We start from the raw sequence: 19,701 nt of genomic DNA, 5'->3' as shown, positions 1-19,701 counted from the left end.
CTTGTGCAAACAGCATTATCCATAGTCCAACAGCCATGTCTAGGCTCTTTATACTGTCTTTAGCTGAAAGAAGTTGATTAATCTAGCCTGGAATTACAATTTCAGAGTGCAGTGATTTTATGCAGTATCTGCTGGAACATTATAGCAAATGCATTTTTACTCATTTTCTACTTCAAACATGGAGCCTGTGAATGGTGTAAACTTCAGCTGCATAACTATATAAGTGAGGGGCTCTTACTATTTTTAGCTAGAGTGACCATTTCTACCTGGGTCATGGCTGAGGATCACTGCAGGGTTCAATATTCAAAGTAGATTTATTATCAAAGTAAGCATATAATCACCATCTGAGATTCATTTTCTTCCAGGCATTCACAGTAGAACAAAGAAATACACACAAAGACTGACAAGCAATCACTGTACAAAAGAAGGAAAGCATGCAACTTAAAAATAAATAGATAGATAGATAAATAGATAGATAATACTTAGAGCAAGGGTTCTAGAGTTCTTGAAAGTTAGTCTATAAGTTGTGGTATCAGTTCAGAGTGGAGTTAAGTAAAGTTATCCTGCTGGTTCAAGAGCCTGATAGGTGAAGGGTATTGAAGCTGTTATTGTGGGTCCTGAGGCTTCTGTACCTCCTTCTTGATGGCAACGGTGAGAAGAGAGCATGGCCTGAATGGTGGGGGCCCTTGATGATGGATGCTGCTTGCTTGTGGCAGCACTCTTTGTAGATGTGCTCATGGAGGAGAGGGCTTTTCCTGTGGTGGACTGGGCTACGACCACCACTTTACCAGGCTTTTCCTACAAAGGAGGGTTGTTATGACTTAATACCTCAAATATAGCAATTAGTAATTGATTTATTATTGTTACTTGTACTGAAATGCAATGAAAAGCTTATCATTGCACTTCATGGTAAGCTTGTTCTCTGGGGAAGCCCAGCTAACAGAAACTCTATCTTAGGTGCCCACTCCTGGTAGAATTCTGACTATCACAGGCAGATGATGTCTACCCCATCACTCTACTGGTGGGAGAATGTAGAAGCCAACTATTGTTTCTTATGCAGTTTTACAGTGATCACAATTTGTTCCAATGCCCAAGATTCACAGATCAAATATAAGCAAGGTATTGCACATCATGCACATAAGAACTTTGCTGTCCCAGGACTTTAATCAAAACTGATATCGATCCCCTATGAAACGTATGTCTTTCTTCTTTGAAGAATTTCTATAAGAGTTTTACTCTGAATCTTTTGCCTAAATCATATTTACAAAGCACACGGTTTAATTCTTGCTGAGCTTAATGTTGACAAAATCAAACATTCTGCACACAACCATCAGGATCCTTTTCTTATCAAACTTAATTCTATGATCTAAGGTTATTGTCCTTCTCCAGGGTTATCTTGGCAACATTTGGTTCCCATCTATGCTCTTCCTGAACTTGGACAGCCTTTGTGATTAAAATAGAAGATCTGCAAGCATACAGTTTAAAAGGTTCAAATCTACTCATGATTTACCATTAGCTGCCCTGTCTTTCTTTTATACAAAAAGCAGAAGAGCATTTGTATAACAAAATGGAAAATACTGAAAATATCCAGTAGCTCACACATCTTCCCTGGGAGAGTAAAATATGTTTAGTATCTTAGATCAATGACCTCCAGTTAGAACCCTTATATTAAGATTTCTTGCATCCATGTCATTATACATTTGGATAAAAACATATCATCTTCTTAAACCAATCATAACTTTGACTGTTCATAATTAGAGGCACCACCAATGATGCAAAGCAGTGCTGCTGCTTGGCTGAGTATCTCTGATAAAGGAAGAACATTACACAAAGACTGTTATACATTAACAGCATCAGGTTTATCCAATCAAGTATAAAGCTGCTGGAGGTAGTTGTTTACTCTCAATAATTACTGAGTTATACAGTACAAGTCCTTCAATCTAAATCTTTCCTATCCATGGACTTGTCTAAATGTCTTTTAAACAAAACTGTGCACAATATTCTTATACAGCAGTAATAATGAGTCCCAATTCTTGTACTCAATGTCCCATTCATTGAAGGCAAGCATGCCATATGCCTTCTTCACCATTTTGTCTCCCTGTGTCACCACTTTCAGTAAACAAGGTATTTGTATGCCAAGATTTTAGTGTTTTTACAACACTCCCCCAAGGCTTTGTCATTTATTGTGCAAGTCTTGCTCTGTTTAACTTTGCAAAATTGATCACTTCATACTTTTTCAAGTTAAATTCCGTCTACTGTTCCTCGGCTCACTTTCCCGGTTGATATAGATCCCAGAGCATCCTTTTTCAAATTTTTGGAGTTATCTTCTGTTATGCCTGCAGCCCCCTCCTTTGTGAAAATCGCAAGATCACTGTTGGGTTGGGTCAGGGGACCCAGGAAATGAGAGAGAGACGTGCGGAATGTCTCGTTCCCCGGCGATGTAAAGCTACGGGACATGGCCATTGTCTCCGGAAGGCGAATTTGTCCATTCGAGACTGTACTATGTGGAAGCCCTCAGGCAAAGTGGGCTGGTTGAGGGAGGGATTGCATCACCCCCAACCTGACTGACAGCTACAACCCTGCGAGTCAGGATAAAAGAGGGTCAGTGGGAACAGCCCCTCAGACGCACCAGAAGAAACGCTAGCACTCCCGTGATAGTGGGAAGCCATTTGAAGGAGGCCACGTGCGTTCAGTTCCGTTGCCTGGGACTGGTGGCTGGCAACACGGAAAATGGCTTTTAGCTAACAACGGGGAAACCAACTCCCCACGACTCAAAGGATTGGCACCATAAAAGACCTGGGCAAGTTTAAACCATCTCTCTCTTAAACCCAAAACGCTGCAGCTTGAACGAACTAACAGTGACTTTTATATTTCCATCGGACAATACATTATCCCCTAGACAATGACAGAGCTATTTCTTATTGGTTATTATGATACCCGTGCTTTTAGATTTAGTATTGACGACGTATATTATCTGTATGTTTGCATTAATCTTATTTTTGTGCCCCTTTATCAATAAATACTTTTAAAAATAGTACCATCAGACTTCAACGGACTTCTCTAACTTTGCTGGTAAGTGACCCAGTTACAGGGTACGTAGCACTTCAAATTTACTAATCACGCAATGCAGACAATGTGCTGGAGGAGCTCAGCAGGTCGGGCGGCATCTATGGATGGGAATAAGCAGTTGACATTTTGGGCTGAGATGCTTCATCAGGACTGGAAAGGAAGGGGGAAGACGAAGTCAGAATAAAAAGCTGGGGGGAGGGGAGGAGGAAGTACAAGGTGGCAGGTGATAGGTGAAACCAGGAGAGTGGGAGGGGGTGAAGTACAGAGCTGGGAGGTTGATTGGTGGAAGAGAAGGAGGAATCCAATAGAAGACAGAAGAACATGGAAGAAAGGGAAGGGGCACCAGAAGGGGAGCTAATCATGCCACCTGCATTCCTACCCAAATCATTAACATATCTGAAAAATAGCGGGGGGACCCAGCATTGATCTCAGTGGCACGGAACTGGTCATAGCATTCCAATCTGCAAAATGATGCTCTATTACCACTGATTCCTTCCACCAAACCAATTCTGTATCCAATTATCTTAACTCACCCTGGATCACATGCAACCCAAACGTCTGGACCAGCCTGTCATACGGGACCTTGTTAAAGGTCCCGCTAAAGTCAATGTAGATAGCATCTATGGTCCTGCCTTCACCAATCCTCTTGTTTGCCTCTTCAGAAAACTCTATGGCTACCAAAATAAGCCTCGCCCAATTTAAGAATTAAACTTATGGACCTCTTTCAATAACTATTTAAAAACTAGTAGAATTATGGTCGATTTTCTCAAATTGCTCCTCCACTGACATTTCAATCACTTACTCAGCCTCATTTCTCAACAGATAGATAAGTGTTGCCCACTCTCGAATAGGGTCATTTACATATTGATTGAAAAAGCTTTTGTGGACACTTCAGAAATTCTGTTCCATCTCATCCCTTAGCAGTGGCAATTCAAGTGCAATCATATCTATAAATAGTGACAATCATCACTTCGAGCAAAAAAAAGCTGTCAGATCAAAAGGACCCGTGTTAATACCAAACCCTTCCATCTTTGTTTTCAACATCATTTTATTCTTATAACTCATTCTTCATTCCTTAAGAGAATTAAGTAAAATCTTGGCTGCCATTCAAGCATAGTACTGAGGAAGTTTATAAAAGTCCCACGGCACTATTCAAATCAGGCGTTCTCTCTGATATTTATCTCTCAGTCAAGATCACAAAAAAATAAAATTAATGGTATTTATCGCTTTGTTGCTTTGAAACCTGGGTGTACATTTTGTACATTAGTGCAGTTTTAGCAGTTCTAAAGTACTTCCCCAGCTGCAGAACACTTTGATACAGTGATATTGTGAAGGCTTCATGTAAATACAAAATTATCTTTCTCCACACAGCCTCTTAGCCAAATGATATTTACTTTGCATATCCAGAGATGTTGTTCTGGGATGGCTAATGGTGAATTCATTGTGCATGCAAAACAGTTGGAAGCTTAAAAATTAAAGATGGGAACTCTCTATAGCAAAAGTAAACAAATCAGACTGAGATAAAATATAATTTACTTAATAAACTGAATATAATATTCACATTAATAACATATAACATATACTGTGAATTAAAACACACAATAAAAACCTCCCTCCCTCTACATTCTTAAGATATGTTTTGTTGGAGTTGGACAATTGAATTGGACTGAGACATTTTCTATAATATTGTATGTGCTCAGTTTTCCTCTGTCTTCATTAAATAACTTAGCTTACTCTTAAAATGTACAAATTGCAAAATAGTCCAGGAAAAGTGTTGCGGTTCATAAAAAGGGTGGTATATAAACCTGTGTAAGGTCATAAAACTGATTTTATTTGATTCAATATAAATCACACCCATTGACGGATTGTCTCCACATACGTTAACGATACGAAGTTCATGTACTATGTTGTGGCTTTGACATTTATTTGTGGTAAAGGTTGAGGTACTTGTGATGATCTCGGGGTCGGGTTCCTTTCCGTCTCCGAAGCAGATGGACCGCGATCCCACTTGATTTTTTTAGTGCATGAAATTTCCACACTTCGGCAATCTTGTCTACCTACAAATTCAAAAGGAATTTAGAATGCTTTTAACTCATTGCCTTCTGAAAAATATTACAGGATTAGTGTAAACGGGTAGTTGATGATAGGCATGGACTCCAATACTGAGGGTTAAAAGGCATGTTTCTGTGCTACATCTCTCTATCAGATCAGGTAATGAGCTCACTGCACTTTCCTGCCTTTTGCCTCCGTCCCTGCTTGATCAAGGCTGTCAAATCTGCATTCCCAATCCACTGGAAACCTTGTCGAACTCTGTACTTTTGAGAATTTCCAATCAATGGCTCTGCTATCTCTTCAGCCACCTTCTTTTAAACCCTTGGATGCAGGCCATCTGTTATCCTGGTGGTATGTGCCGTACACATTTGACCCTTTTTCCTATCATACATTAGAAACTTTATACTTGGCACATGAGGGATTCCAAACATTAACAAAAAACTTGCTGGTCAGTCAGCATTGTAAAATGAAAAGGATAAGTTATCACTTCAGTTACAATCCTTCGTCAGAACATGAATTAATCACATTCTTGGTACAGGGCATCAGTGTTGGCTGACATGGTATGTTGTGTACATATTGGTAAAATGATTAGCAAATTTCTATTAAATATTCTGTGGCAGCACAAGGGGCAAATAAATTATGACAGCAAGCACTGTGCAGCAGCATTGCCAGTTTGAAACTTCATGCTCCAACACACACCTTCCCTTAATCTCCTGCGGTTCAATAATGTAGGATATTAACATGCCGCCATGTCTCCGCCTCTGCTGTTAATCCCTGTTGCACATAGTTGTGTACACCTTGCTGGGTAAGAGAATGGGAAGGTGCAAGTGAATATTAAGTAATCTGTGCAACTGATTTAACTGTCGAATTTGTATACCTGCACTTTTGTGCTGCTGTGAGGTACATGGGAAGGTGAGCTAAATTATATGACTATTAGATACAAGCTTTGATTGATAGAGATAAAGTGGCTGTTAGGCAAGTTGGGTGGCTGTGACAACTTCAGCAGCGTCTGATGCCAATGGCTAGTGGTTCACTTGGTACGATGTGGGACTTGAAGACTCCATTTTCATCCTACCCTTTCCGAAGCAATTTAATCTCCATATTTGAATTACTTTATAACTCGTGAATAAATGAATATTTAGCAAAACTAAGTAAATTAAAAGACAAATGTAATTCACATTTAACAACAATATACAGATGGAGGAATAAAAGCAAATTTTGTTGATAGGTTCAAGAGAAAATACAAAGAAACCACATTAAGTGGGAATAAACAAATACAAACAGAGAAAGGAAGCAGAAACAGTGTAACTAAATTCCTAAGATTTCCAAGCCAAGCCAAGCATTTCCTAACTCATTCTTCAGCTGCTTTTCCTTCAGTAAAGATTAAACATACTGTATCTTCCTTCAGATTTATAATTTGCTCCATTTGTTTTCATCCATAGTGCACAGCCCCAGTAACATAAATTTAAAATTATATAAAGCAGATGTCCAGAAGTAGAACAACAATTCTGTTTGAGATTGAGATTAAGACAGAGGTTTAAGAAAATACTCACACCAGATTTATTGAAATGAAACATAAGCAAAACGCAGCACATTTTGGAAATTTGAAATCAAAACAAAAACGCTGAAAATGCTCAGCAGATCATGCAACATCTGTGAAGAAAGGCACAGAGTTAGCACTACACATCATTGACCCATCAGAACTGGAAATGAAGTTATTCGTAAACTTACTGGCAACCATCATCTAGGAGCGCAGTGCACTTGTACATCTCAGCTAAGGACACATAGAGAACTGGGAGAGACAGATTTTGGCTTTCTCAAACTAAGAAGAAAAAAAAGTCAAGAAGGGGAAGTATAGAAACACACCAAATACTAGAGGAACTAAGCAGGTAAGGCAGCATCTATGGACAAGATTAGACAGTAGCCATTTTGGGCCAACAGCCTTCATCAGTACTGCAGAATCTCTCATTTATTCCCTCCATAGATGCTGCCTGATTTGCTGAGTTCCTCCATCATTTTGTGTGTTTCTCTGGATTCTCGGCATCTGCAGAATCTCATTTTCAAGAAGAGAAAGAAGAAGAATCTTGCTTAAATGTGCATCCACTGTACTAGTGGATGGTGCAGTCATTATTATTTGTCAACTAAACAGAATAATTTCAGAGTTAATCAACATTTGGCTTATAATTTGCTTCATTTTAACAGCAAACATCTCAGTAGTTCATGATTATAGTTAATTTCCTCTCACTCTAGGAAATAGAAGAAATAAACTACTATACACCTTCCAGTTCACAATATGGATCTTATGGACAACATTGGCTTTAAAGGACCATTACCAATTTTTAACAATGCACCATAAAAGCATTCCATCTGGAATACTGATATGGCAACTACTCAGCACATACCCACAGGAACTGCAGAGAGATGAAGACACAGCTCAGCACATCACAGGAAATTCTTCTCATTGCTTGAGTAAAGCAGACAGTACAATCACAGAGTCCACCCACCACAGACATTCTCTGTTCTCTTCTCCCCTCTCCCATCAGGCAGAACGGAGGCAAAGCAGTATCAACTTCATGGACCCTAAACAAAGAGGAGGAGGTGTTTGCTGTCTTGAGGCTAATTAGAGTGGATAAATCCCCAAGGCCTGACAAGGTGTTCCGTCAAACCCTGTGGGAGGACTCGTGCAGAAACTGCAGGGGTCCAGCAGTGATGCTTAAAACATCCTTAGCCATGGGTGAGGTGCCAGAGGATTGGAGGATAGCTAATGTTGTTCCATTGTTTAAGAAAGGCTCTAAGAATAAGACAGGAAATTACTGGCTGACATCAATAGTGGGAAAGTAATTGCAAGGTGCTCTAAGGGACGAGATGTACAAGTATTTGGATAGACATGGAGTCATTAGGGATAGTCAACATGGCTTTGTGTGTGGTAAAGTGTACCTAACCAAATCGTAGACCATAAGACCATAGATAGGAGCAGAATTAGGCCATTCAGCCCATCGAGACTGCTCCACCATCCCATCATGGCTGATCACGCATCCCACTCAAATCCATACACCTGCCTTCTTGCCATATCCTTTCATGCCCTGACCAATCAGGAAACTATCAGCTTCTGCCTTAAATATACCCATAGACTTGGCCTCCACCACAGTCTGTGGCAGAGCATTCCACAGATTCACTAGTCTCTGGCTAAAAAAAATTCTTCCTCACCTCTGTTCTAAAGGGTCACCCCTCAATGCTGAGGCTGTGCCCTCTAGTACTGGATATCCCCACCGTAGGAAACATCCTCTCCACATCCACCCTACCTAGCCTTTTCAACATTTGATTGCTTTCAATGAAATCCCCCCGCATTCTTCTAAATTTCCAGTGAGTTCAAGGCCAAAGCTGCCAAACGCTCCTCATATGTTAACCTCTTCATTCCTGGAATCATCCTCGTGACTCTCCTCTGGACTCTCTCCAATGACAACACATCCTTCTGAGATATGGTGCTCAAAACCATTGACAATACTCTAAGTGTGGCCTGGCTAGTGTCTTATAAAGGCTCAGCATTATTTCCTTGCTTTTATATTCTATTCCGCTTGAAATAACTGCCAACATTGCAACTGTCTTCTTTACCACAGACTCAACCTGTAAATTAACCTTCTGGGAATCTTGCACAAGGACTCCTAAGTCCCTCTGCACCTCTGATGTTTGAAGCTTCTCTCCATATAAGTAAAAATCTTCACTATTGTTCCTTTTACCAAAAAGCATTATCATACATTTCCCAACACTGTATTCCATCTGCCACTTTTTTGCCCATTCTTCCAATCTAAGTCCTGCTACAATTGCAGCGTTTCCTCAGCACTACCTACCCCTCTACCTATCTTTGTATCATCCACAAACTTTGCCACAAACCATCAATTCCATTATCCAAATCATTGACAAATAATGTGAAGAGGAGCAGTCCCAATACTGGTCCTTGAGGAACACCACTAGTCACCGGCATCTCCAAGCCTGAATGCTTGAACCCACAGTGAGCAAAGCAGTTCTGAATTGTCAAACTGCTTATTTCTTGCCCACTATCAGTGACAAAAATTACTGTTTTTTGAACACAAGTGCACACAACCGACGCTATTTAAAAACCGTTTTCTCTAAGCACTGTGCAGTGTGTAGCAGCCACATAAGTACACACATCCGACACTAGTTAGAAACCGTTCAGCACCAGTCTCCTGCCCCAATTTGGGCATAGTGTCCCAAATAAATGATAGGAATCCTGGCTATTTTCTCAATTAGTTTTTGTTTTTTACAATTTGTCCCAAATAAGCAGCTGCCTCAATTAACCAATGCCCAAATTAACCTGAATCCACTGTATCCTCTTGTATAAGTTGGAAAAAACCAAAATATGGCTGTAACACTTAATTAAGGCACCATGATGATCAACTACATTAAATCAAAGTAAACTCAGTTCTGATGTCGAATCTATAATTAGTGTGAAACAATTTTGATGACATTAAAGGTCTTCAAAATTATAGGTTGCCAACAACAGAATAATTATACTCACTGCGTGTGTATGTGCATGTATGAGTGTGTGCAGAGGGCATTCACTGTCTTGAAATGTGTTCATTTTGTTTACAGACATTAGAAAAATTGTTCTGTTGACTTCCAAGTCTGGGACAAATTGTCCCTCTAAAACTTTTCTATTCAACTTTAACGAATAATGTATTTACATAGTCCTTGAGATGTTTATAACTGGTAGCACACAAAAAAAAGACAGATTCAGTGAATGCAAATTTTCCTGAATAATAAAGCACAAAAGCCCATTTCCTTGAAATTTAGCCGCAAAACATACTTCTTATTTCCTCAGTGCTTGGCATTGTTAAATCTTTTTCACCCCAAGAAAGCAATAGTGTGCAATTTGAAATCAAACTGGGCTTCTCCAGAAAATGCAGACTTGGATCTTGAGAGGCATTAACTGATAGCTGAAGAACAGCAAGAGAAAGAGAAGACATCACATGCCACCTGGAACTCTCTGATCAACAAAAAGAATGGGGCACGAACATGAGGGAAGCCATTAAGGGCAAAGAGAAACACTTTCCATAATAAATCTGCTCAGTCATAATTCACAATAATTACAAAGTTACCTTCTTCACAACATAATCCTTAACACAAAACTCATTCATCTGAGAGCACCCTCACATTTTCCTCTGCACTGATCATAATATAACTGTGAATAAATTGCTGATCTAGTAACTGCATTCATTTGCTATAACTGGTTCCAGTGGTAAACAACTCACTCTGACAACATCTCCTGAAAACATCAGAGTAACTTCTGCATTGCTCAAATAAGAGGACAAACTGTAGTCACATCCTGCCAGACCCTTCATATGGTGAGACTAGCTGAATAACTCTCCCCTGATACAAATGCCTCTCTCCTTACCTGAGTCTATGATTAGGATATCCTCGTCCCTTCGAGTGTATCTCCTCCCTCCATCCTTCATCCAGTGCAGTTTTTCTCTCTTCCTGCACAGCCTCAGTGTGTAATTGCCTCCCAGATGCCAGGGTTAGTGATGTCTCAGATCAGGTCTACAGTAGTCTAAATGCAGCTCACTGGAAGTTTTGGTATATATCGGTACAAATGACATATGTAGGGAAAGGAAGGAGGTCCAGAAGAGAAAATATATGGAGTTGGGTAGAAAGCTGAAAAGCAGGACCTCAAGGGCAGTAATTTCTGGATTGCTGCCTGTGTCACGCACTAGTGCAAGTAAGATTAGAATAATTTGGTTGTGAATGCATGGCTGAGGAACTGGTTCAGGAGGCAAGGTTTCAGATGTCTCGATCATTGGAAAATCTTCTAAGGAAGCTATGACCTGTACAAAAGGGAAGGATTATGGATTACACCTGAACCCAAGGGGGACCAATGTCCTTATGGGCAGGTGGGCAGGTTTGCTAGAGCTGTTGGGCAGGGTTTATACGAATTTGTCAGGGGGATGGAAACGAGAGTGATAGGGCAGAGGATGGGGCAGTTGGTATACAAGTAGATGTGGTATGTAGTGAGATGTGAGGATAGGGAAAAATTGCAGTCAGTGGAACGAACTGAAGCAAAATTGAAAAGCGTGATGAATACGGGACTGAAGGTGTTATACTTGAATGAACACAGTATACAAAATAAGGTAGGTGATCTTGTAGTGCAGTTACAGATGGGCAGGCATGACATTGTGGCCATTACTGGGTTGTGGCTGAAAGAAGATCATAATTGGGAACTTAACATCCATGGATACACATTGTACTGAAAGGAAACAATGTGGGCAGGTGGGCAAATGGGGTAGGGTAGTTCTGTAGGTAAAAAATGAAATCCAATACTTGAAAGAGATGACACAGGATTGGAAGAAGTAGAGTCCTTCAGGGCAGAGTTAAGAAACAGCATGGGTAAAAAGACCCTGATGCAGGCTTCCAAACAGTAGCCAGGGTGTGGGATACATTTTACAATGGGAGATAGAGAAGGTATGTAATAAGTGCAATGTGACGATAGTCATAAGGGATTTCAATATGCAGGTTGATTGGGAAAATCTGGTTGGTGCTGGATCCCAAGAGAGGGAATCTGTAGAATACCTACAAGATGCCTCTTTAGAGCAGCTTATGGTTGAGCCCATGAGAGGAAAGGTAGTTCTCGATCATGTGCTGTGTAATGAACCAGATTTGATTATGGAGCTTAAGATGAAGGAACCTTTAGGAGGCGGTGATCATAATATGATAGAATTCACTCTGCAGTTCAAGGAGAAGCTAAAGTCAATAGTATCAGTATTGCAATGGAGTAAAGGGAACTACAGAGGTATAAGACAGGAGCTGGCCAAAGCTGATTGGAAGGGCTTACTAGCAGGAATGATGGCAGAACAACAATGGCTGGATTTTCTGGTGAATTTGGAAGGTGTAGGAGAGGAACATCCCGAAGATGAGGTAGAATTCTAAAGGGAGGATGAGGCAATCATGGCTGATGAGGGAAGCCAAAGACAGCATAAAAGCAAAAGAGAGCATATACAATATAGCAAAAATTAGTGGGAAGTTAGAGGATTGGGAAGCTTTTAAAAATCAACAGAAAGCAACTGAAAAAGCAGTAAGGAGAGAAAGGGTGAAATATGAAGGAAAGCTAGCCAATAATATAAAGGAGAATACTAAATGTTTTTTCAGATAAATAAGGTGTAAAAGAGAGGTGAGAGTGGATATTGGACAACAGGAAAATGATACTGGCGAGGTGGCAATCGGGGACATAGAAATGGTGGACGATCCTAGTAAGTATTTTGTGCCAGTCTTCACTGTGGAAGATATTAGAATATGCCAGAAATTCGGCTGTGTCAGGGGGCAGAAATGAGCACTGTCGCTATTGCTAAGAAGAAGGTGCTTGGGAAGCTGAAATGTCTGATGGCAGATAATTCATCTGGACCAGATGGCCTACATCCCAGGGTTTTAAAAGAAGTAGCTTAAGAGATTGTGTAGGCATTAGTAACGGCCTTTCAAGAAACACTAGATTCTGAAATGGTTCCAGAGGAATGGAAAATTGTAAATGTCACTCCAGTCGTTATGAAGGGCGGGAGGCAGAAGAAAGGAAATTATAGGCCAGTTAGTCTGTCTTCCATTATTAAGGATGAAGTTTTGAGGTGCTTGGAGGCACATAGTATAATAGGCCAAAGGCAACATGATTTCCTTCAGGAGAAATATTGCCTGACAAACCTGCTGGAATTCTTTCAGAAAATAACAAGCAGCATTGACAAAGGAGAATCAGCTGATGTTGTTTACTTAGATTTTCAGATAAGGTGTCACACATGAGACTGCTTAACAAGATAGGAGCCCATGGTATTCCAGGAAATACACCAGCATGGATAGAAAATTTGCTGACTGGCAGGAGACAAAGAGTGGGAATAGAAGACACCTTTACTGATCGGCTGCCAGTGACTAGTAGTGTTCTGCAGGTATCAGTATTATGTCCGCAAATTCTCACATTGTATGTTAGTGATCTGGAGGACAGAATTAATGGCTTTGTGGTCAAGTTTGCAGACAATACGAAGACTGGTATTGTTGAGGAAGCAGGGAGTCTGCAGTCGGACTTAGACATACTGGGAGAATGGGCAGATAGAATACAGTGGAGGGAAGTATATAGTCATGCACTTTTGAACAAGGCATAAAGGTGTAGACTATTCCCTAAATGGGGCAAAGATTCAAAAATCAGTGGAACAAAGAGACTTGGGAATCCTTGTGCAGAATTTCCTAAAGATTAGCTTGCAGGTTGAGTCTGTGGTGAGAAAGGCAAATGCAATGTTCGCATTCATTTCAAGAGGACTATAATGTGAAAACAAGGATGTAATGCTGACGCTTCATAAGGCAATGGTCAGACTGCACTTAGGGGGTTGTGTGCAGTTTTGGGCCCCTTAACTAAGAAAAGATATGTTGGCATTGGAGATGGTCCAGAGGAAGTTCATGATAATGAATCCAGGAACAAAAGGATTAACGTATGATGAATATTGGATAGCTCTAGTCCTGTACTTGCTGAGGTTTAGTAGAAAGAGGGGGGCTCTCATTGAAACCTATCAAATATTGAAAGACCTAGATAGAGTGGATGCAGAGGGAAAGGAGTCTATGACCAGAGGATACAGCCTCAGAATAGAACGATGTCCATTTACAACAAAGAGAAGGAGGAGTTTCTCTAGTCAGAGGGTGGTGAATCTGTGGAATTCACTGCCAAGACGGTAGTGGAGGTGAAGTCATTGGGTACATTTAAAGCAGAAGTTGGTTGATAGGTTCTTTAATAGTCAGGGCATCAAAGGTTACAGGGAGAAGGTTGGAGAGTGGGGTTGAGAGGGATAATAAATCAGCTATGATCTAGTGGCAGAGCAGACTCGATGGACCAAATTCCCTAATTCTGTTGCCATGTCTTATGGTATTGCTGGTCTCTGGCTGCCATGGGGAGTGTGCCTTTAACAGCAGCTGCCTTTCTTAGACTGGTGCGCAGCAAGGTGTCTAAAGCTGCGCTCCATTAAGTTTAATCCCTTCAGGCACAAGTCCTGCTTTATCACTGTTTTAAACAGTGTCCCGGTGAATTTCACATTTTTTATGGGTGCTAACAATGGTCACAGCACAGATTTTGAATACCTCCTGAAAAAAACTGGAAGATTGGCAATGGTAATATTGGAATGAGTATACCTGCTTCTCTGTAAATCTCTTAGATGAACAAAATATTCAAAGGGAATCAATTTTTGCATCCTTTCTACATAATCATTCCCTGCACTTTATTTGATTTATTGTATTCCACCTCCGTGATTACCTTCAGGTTCTGAGCTTGTCATAATCTCCCTCATGGTGTGAAATCTGTGCCTAGTGCTTCAGCCTACTGATGATCCTAATGCTATTGGCAGCCTTTGCACATGCATTAAATAAAAGCTTTTCTGGAAACAGGTACATCTTACAAACATTCACCCACAGGCAGTTGGCTAAAGTGAGGGAGACAAAAGATGATGCAATTATGAAATAAGTCTCAATAATCCATTCACTAGCAATGGTACTGGTTTATGAATGTCACATGCATCAAGATACAGCGTATTGCTTGTATTGTATAATGCTTATACAGGTCAAATCATTACATAGTCTACTGAGGTAGAACAAAGTAAAATAATGACAATGCAGAATAAAATGAAAAAGTGCAGTGCAAGTGAACAATAAAGTGTAATATCTTAATAAGGTAGATTGTGAGGTCAAGATTCCATCTGATCATACAAGATATTGTTCAAGGGGCTGATAGCAGAGGTATGGAAGCAGTCCTTGAGCCTGGTTGTACTTGCTTTCAAGCATTGTTATCTTCTGCCCAATGAGAGAAGGGAGAAGAGAGAGTGTCTGGGGTAGTTTGGGGCTTTCCTTATGCTGGCTGCTTTACTGAGGCAGCGATAGTCCATGGAGGGGAGGTTGGCTCCTGTCATGTGCTGAGCTGTGTCCACAACTCTCTGCAAATTTCTGCAATCACTTACAGAGCAGTTGCCATGCCAAGCTGTTATGCAATCAGACAGAAAGCTTTCTATGGTGCATTGATAAAATTTGGGAAGAGTTGAAAGGGACATGCCAAATTTCTTTGGCCTCCGAAGTAACTGGAGGCATTGGTGAACTTTCTTGGCTGTGACATCAATGTGGCTTGACGAAGACAGGTTTATGTTGAGGATGTTGACTCTCTCAACCCAACAACATTGAGCATGTGTGCTGCTCCCCTTTCTGAGATCAATGACCAGCTCTTTTGTTTTGTTGACATTGAAAGAGAGATTGTTGTCATGACAACATGTCACTAAGCTCTCTATCTCTTTCCTGTACTCTGACCTGTCATTGTTTGAGATATGGCTCCCTAGACTGATATAATCTGCAAACACACAATCTTGATTGTACAGGGAGTAGAGTAGGGGGCTGGAGATGTAACGTTGTGGAGCACCAGTGTTTAGAATAATTGTGGCAGAGGGGTTGCTGCCTATCCTTATTGATTGGTATATGTTGGTCAGAAAGTCAAAGATCCAGTTGCAGAAGGAGGCATTAACTCCAAGGTCTGGAGGTTGATGATGAGTTACTTCGGAGTACGGAAGTGTTATCTGTCTCCTTTTACAAAACAGTCATCCAGAATGTTGCTAAAATATGTTTGCAGTAATCCTGAATTCATATTATTTTTTTCCTGATTGTCTACATTTGAGCTTTTATTTATCCATTCTCCATTTTGGCTCATTTTATCTCCTGAATGTGCCTCGCACCTGCGACAAATGTGACTGCTAGATGTACATTGACCAAGGCAAATTAAATTTCAATGCTTTATTGCACTTTTTTTTTAATTTAAGGGTTCCAGGGGGCAATGGAGTACAATGGAATTATTCATTAACTTCCTGAAGAGTAGAAAAACTCTGGGGGTGGGGGGAGGTTAATGAATTTCTCCTCTCCTGTTATGTCACCAAGCCACATCTAAAGAGGATACTAATAAGTTAGAGTCATAGAAAAGTACAGTACAGAAACAGTCCCTTCTGCCCATCTAGTCTATGCCAAACCATTTAAACTGCCTACTCCCATTGACCATAGCCCTCCATACCCTTACCATCCATGTATCTTCAATGTTGAAATCGTGCTTGCATGCACCACTTGTGCTGGCAGCTTGTTCCACACTCCTACAACCCTCTGTGTGAAAAAGTTTCCCCTCATGTTCCCCTCAAACTTTTCACCTTTCACCCTTAACCCATGACCTCTGGTTGGAGCCCCACTTGCTTTTACCCTATCTATACCTATACCTCTCATAATTTTGTATACCTATATCAAATCCTCTCCCAATCTTCTATGTTCCAAGGAATAAAGCCTTAACCTAGTCAATCTTTCCTTCTAACTCAGGTCCTCCAGATTTTCTCTGTACTCTTTCAACCTTGAAAAAAGATCTAGTGCTTTCTCTGCATGCGTGACAAATAAAATCTACTTGGGTTTCCAGCCAGGTACAGGTATCGATTTTAACTGACACTTCAATGACAAACTCAGCCATTTTCATCAGGGATGATGTCTAGGCATGTTTTGTTTGATAGTATATATACCCCCCCCCCCCATCGTCCTTCCTTCCTGATTGGGTAGTCCCCATCCAATCAGGTTTTCACTGCCCCACCTTGCTTTAAATCAAGTTCCAGTTCTTACTTAGACTCAGACCTTAGTTTTTGTTAAAGTCTTTTTCCTCTTGTTTTATTTCAATATCTTCCTTCATGAGGTGTTCCAGAAAGCCATTGGCGCAACACAGTAGCTTTGTGCCATCAAATTCAAGCCTATGATCATGGCAAATGCAATGTTCTGCTACCACTGATTTCTCCAGGTAACCCAAATGGATACACCTCCTGTGCTTCTTGATATGGGTTTCCACCATGTGTCCCATCTGGCCAATATATGCTGCTCCGCATTCACAGGGAATCCTGTAAACACCAGCCGACCCTGAGTCCCAGGTCATCTTTGACTCACATAAGCTGTGACTTGCGCTTCCTTATGGGTTCGTGGATTGTATTAATCTGGTATTTCTTCAGGATCCTGGCGATCCTTCCAGAAATCTTGGAAGTATAGGGAAGACAGGTGGCAGCTGCAGGTTCCTCCTCATTGTTAGGTTTCGTGATTTTTCTGTTGGCTCTATTAAGGGCCTGATTGTAGCCATCCTATACGAATGTCGTGCTTAATCATGTTATTTCCTTATGGAGACGCTCTGTGTCTGAAATAGATTTTTGCACAGTTAATCAAAGTGCAAACTTTGTAGAAGGAACTGTTGGGAGGCGTGATGGTGGCTGTTACTGTTGAGATATAAGTCCGTGTGAGACACCATGCCCAAGGCTATCAGTTTCCATCATATTAGAATGTCCAAGAATGGTAGACAATAATTTTTCTGCATCTCCTTCGGCCAGACAAGGCATATGGTGGAAACCTGTATCAAGGAGCACAGGAGGTATATTGTTTGGGTTTACCTGGAGAAATCATCGGTAGGAAAACATTACATTTGCAACGGCAATAGCATTGATTTCGATGGGACAAACCTACTGTGCTGCATCACTGGCTTTTGGGACCACCTGGTGAAGGAAGCCGTTGAAATAAAACTAGAGGAAAAGAAATTTAACAAAGCTGAAGGTCTTGCTCTAAGCTACAACTGTCCCCACACCTCCCCCGTTACCACCATTCCAGACCCCAGACAGTCCTTCCAGGTGAGGCAACACTTCACCTGCGAGTCTGCTGGAGTCGTCTATTGCATCCAGTGCTCACAGTGTGGCCTCTTCTACATCGGCGAGACCCAACGCAGATTGAGTACTGCTTCGTTGAGCACCTACGCTCTGTCCGTCACAATAGACAGGACCTCCCGGTTGCCATCCACTTCAACTCTTCCTCTCATTCCCATTTGGATATGTCCATACATGGCCTCTTCTACTGCTATGATGAGGCTAAACTCAGGTTGGAGGAGCAACACCTCATCTACTGTCTGGGTAGCCTCCAGCCTGGTGGTATGAACATTGAATTCTCCAATTTCCGGTAATTCACTCCCCCTCCCCCAGGTCCTTCTCTGCCTCTCTCCCTTTTCAACTTTCTGATTCTTTATCTCTGCAGTTCTTCCATGCTTATCCCCTCCCCCTCCCCCCTTTATCTTTCCTCTGATTGGTTTTCCACCTGGCACCTCTAGGCCCTACCCCCTCCCCTATCTCTGTTACTGGCGTTCGGTCTTCTCTTAACCCCCCATTCCTGATGAAGGGTCTCGGCTCAAAATGTTGGCTACTCTTTTCTCACGGATGCTGCCTGACCTGCTGAGTTCTTCCAGCATTGTGCTCATATTCTTTGATCCACAGCATCTGCAGTTGTATTTTTGTGCTTTGCTCTAAGTAAGAACTGGAATTCGATTGTAAATGTAAAGGGGGTTTCTTTTTTTCCTTTGTTACTGTTGGGAAAGGGTTTCCTTTTGTTAACTAGCAGGAATGCTAATTTACTGATAACGAGAATGGTATTCCTTTGTAAACCAAATGGGGATTAATGTTCTTTCTTCTGAGTCTGTAAGCTTTTGTTGACGGGCTTTTGGGGAGATTGGCGCGAGGGGGTCGAGAGAGAGGACGCAATGCTCTAAGCTGGGCGAGGATCGGACCCCAAAGGGGGGTCCGAGGCCGGGAGATTCTCCGAGGGGGGGGGGGATGAAGCTAGATGTGCTTGGTTGACCACTCGGAGGGTCCTGAGCTGTTTGGAGAGTCGAGGAGTTCGGAGGGTCCAGAGCTGCGAGTCGAGGAGTTTGGAGGGGATCGAATGGTGGCCAGAAGACTTCAGAAATTGAGCTCCAACGGCTGTGCACGAAGTGGTTTGGACTTTGATAAGTTTGGCGCCTTTTTCTTTAATTTTCTCTTCATATATACTGTATCGTTATTAATCACTTAGTTATAGTAACCTTTATAAATTGTACTCATTTAATCGCATCTGGTGTACTGTCTGTTTTTGGGCGAGGCGGGGACATCACACAGCATCCACACCAGCTGATTACCCAGTTTGGCGGGGCTGAAGGCAACTCCCGCTAGACGAGAACGAGCTGAGCGAGCCTGAGGCGACCCAGGGGATTACATTGTGGGGGGCTCGTCCGGGGTTGATTTCTGTGGAAGCTGTGGGATCGCCCTCTTTGGATTGTGTCTGCGGCGAAGAGCTGGTGTGCCTTTGTGGGTGTGCGATTGCTGGTTATCGCTACGTGTGTGTTGGGTGGGGTGGCTGCTGTTGCTAGCCTGGAGGTCGTTGTTTGATTTCCGACTAGTGCTGACGAAATGGTGGTGGGACCATGGGCTGTCCGTACTGTTTGGAGAGTGAGGAGTGACAGGTTGGGATGTTTCAGCAGTGGTGGGCTCCGCCCGGTTATTGGAATAACGTCCAGCCCTAAAGGGGCGGAGGCGTGGGCGGAGCGGACCCCTCAGTTGTTGGGTGAGTGGCAGTGCTTGGCTGAGGGAAAGCGACAGGGATGGGTTGAAAGTTTGAGTAGGCGGGCTGGTGACTTTGTTAGAACTGTCAGGCGCAATTACCTCGAAGTGACCGCTGCCAGTTCTGGGAAAGTGTGGGAAAATGCGTGTG

The 19,701-nt window shown here is 41.8% G+C and overlaps 1 protein-coding gene across 6 annotated transcripts in view; it reads right to left on the bottom strand.

Moving 5' to 3' along the window:
* The window catches only part of LOC132401837 (BTB/POZ domain-containing protein 19-like), a 187,861-nt gene that overhangs the window by 8,993 nt on the left and 159,167 nt on the right, over window positions 1-19,701 (bottom strand). For 5 of the 6 annotated variants that reach the window (XM_059984101.1, XM_059984097.1, XM_059984100.1 and 2 more), the window contains one exon: window positions 4,585-5,126. The exons of the other annotated variant lie outside the window; for it this stretch is intronic. In XM_059984101.1, the coding sequence (XP_059840084.1) occupies window positions 4,992-5,126 (135 nt within the window). In that variant the 3' untranslated portion in view covers window positions 4,585-4,991. Of the gene's footprint in view, window positions 1-4,584; window positions 5,127-19,701 lie in introns of those variants that run through there. 6 annotated transcript variants of the gene reach the window in all.

The sequence above is a fragment of the Hypanus sabinus genome, chromosome 11 (genome assembly GCF_030144855.1).
Source record: "Hypanus sabinus isolate sHypSab1 chromosome 11, sHypSab1.hap1, whole genome shotgun sequence".
Lineage (NCBI taxonomy): Eukaryota > Metazoa > Chordata > Chondrichthyes > Myliobatiformes > Dasyatidae > Hypanus > Hypanus sabinus.
Note: the sequence above shows the minus strand (reverse complement) of the source record. Positions and strands in the feature narration are given on the sequence as shown.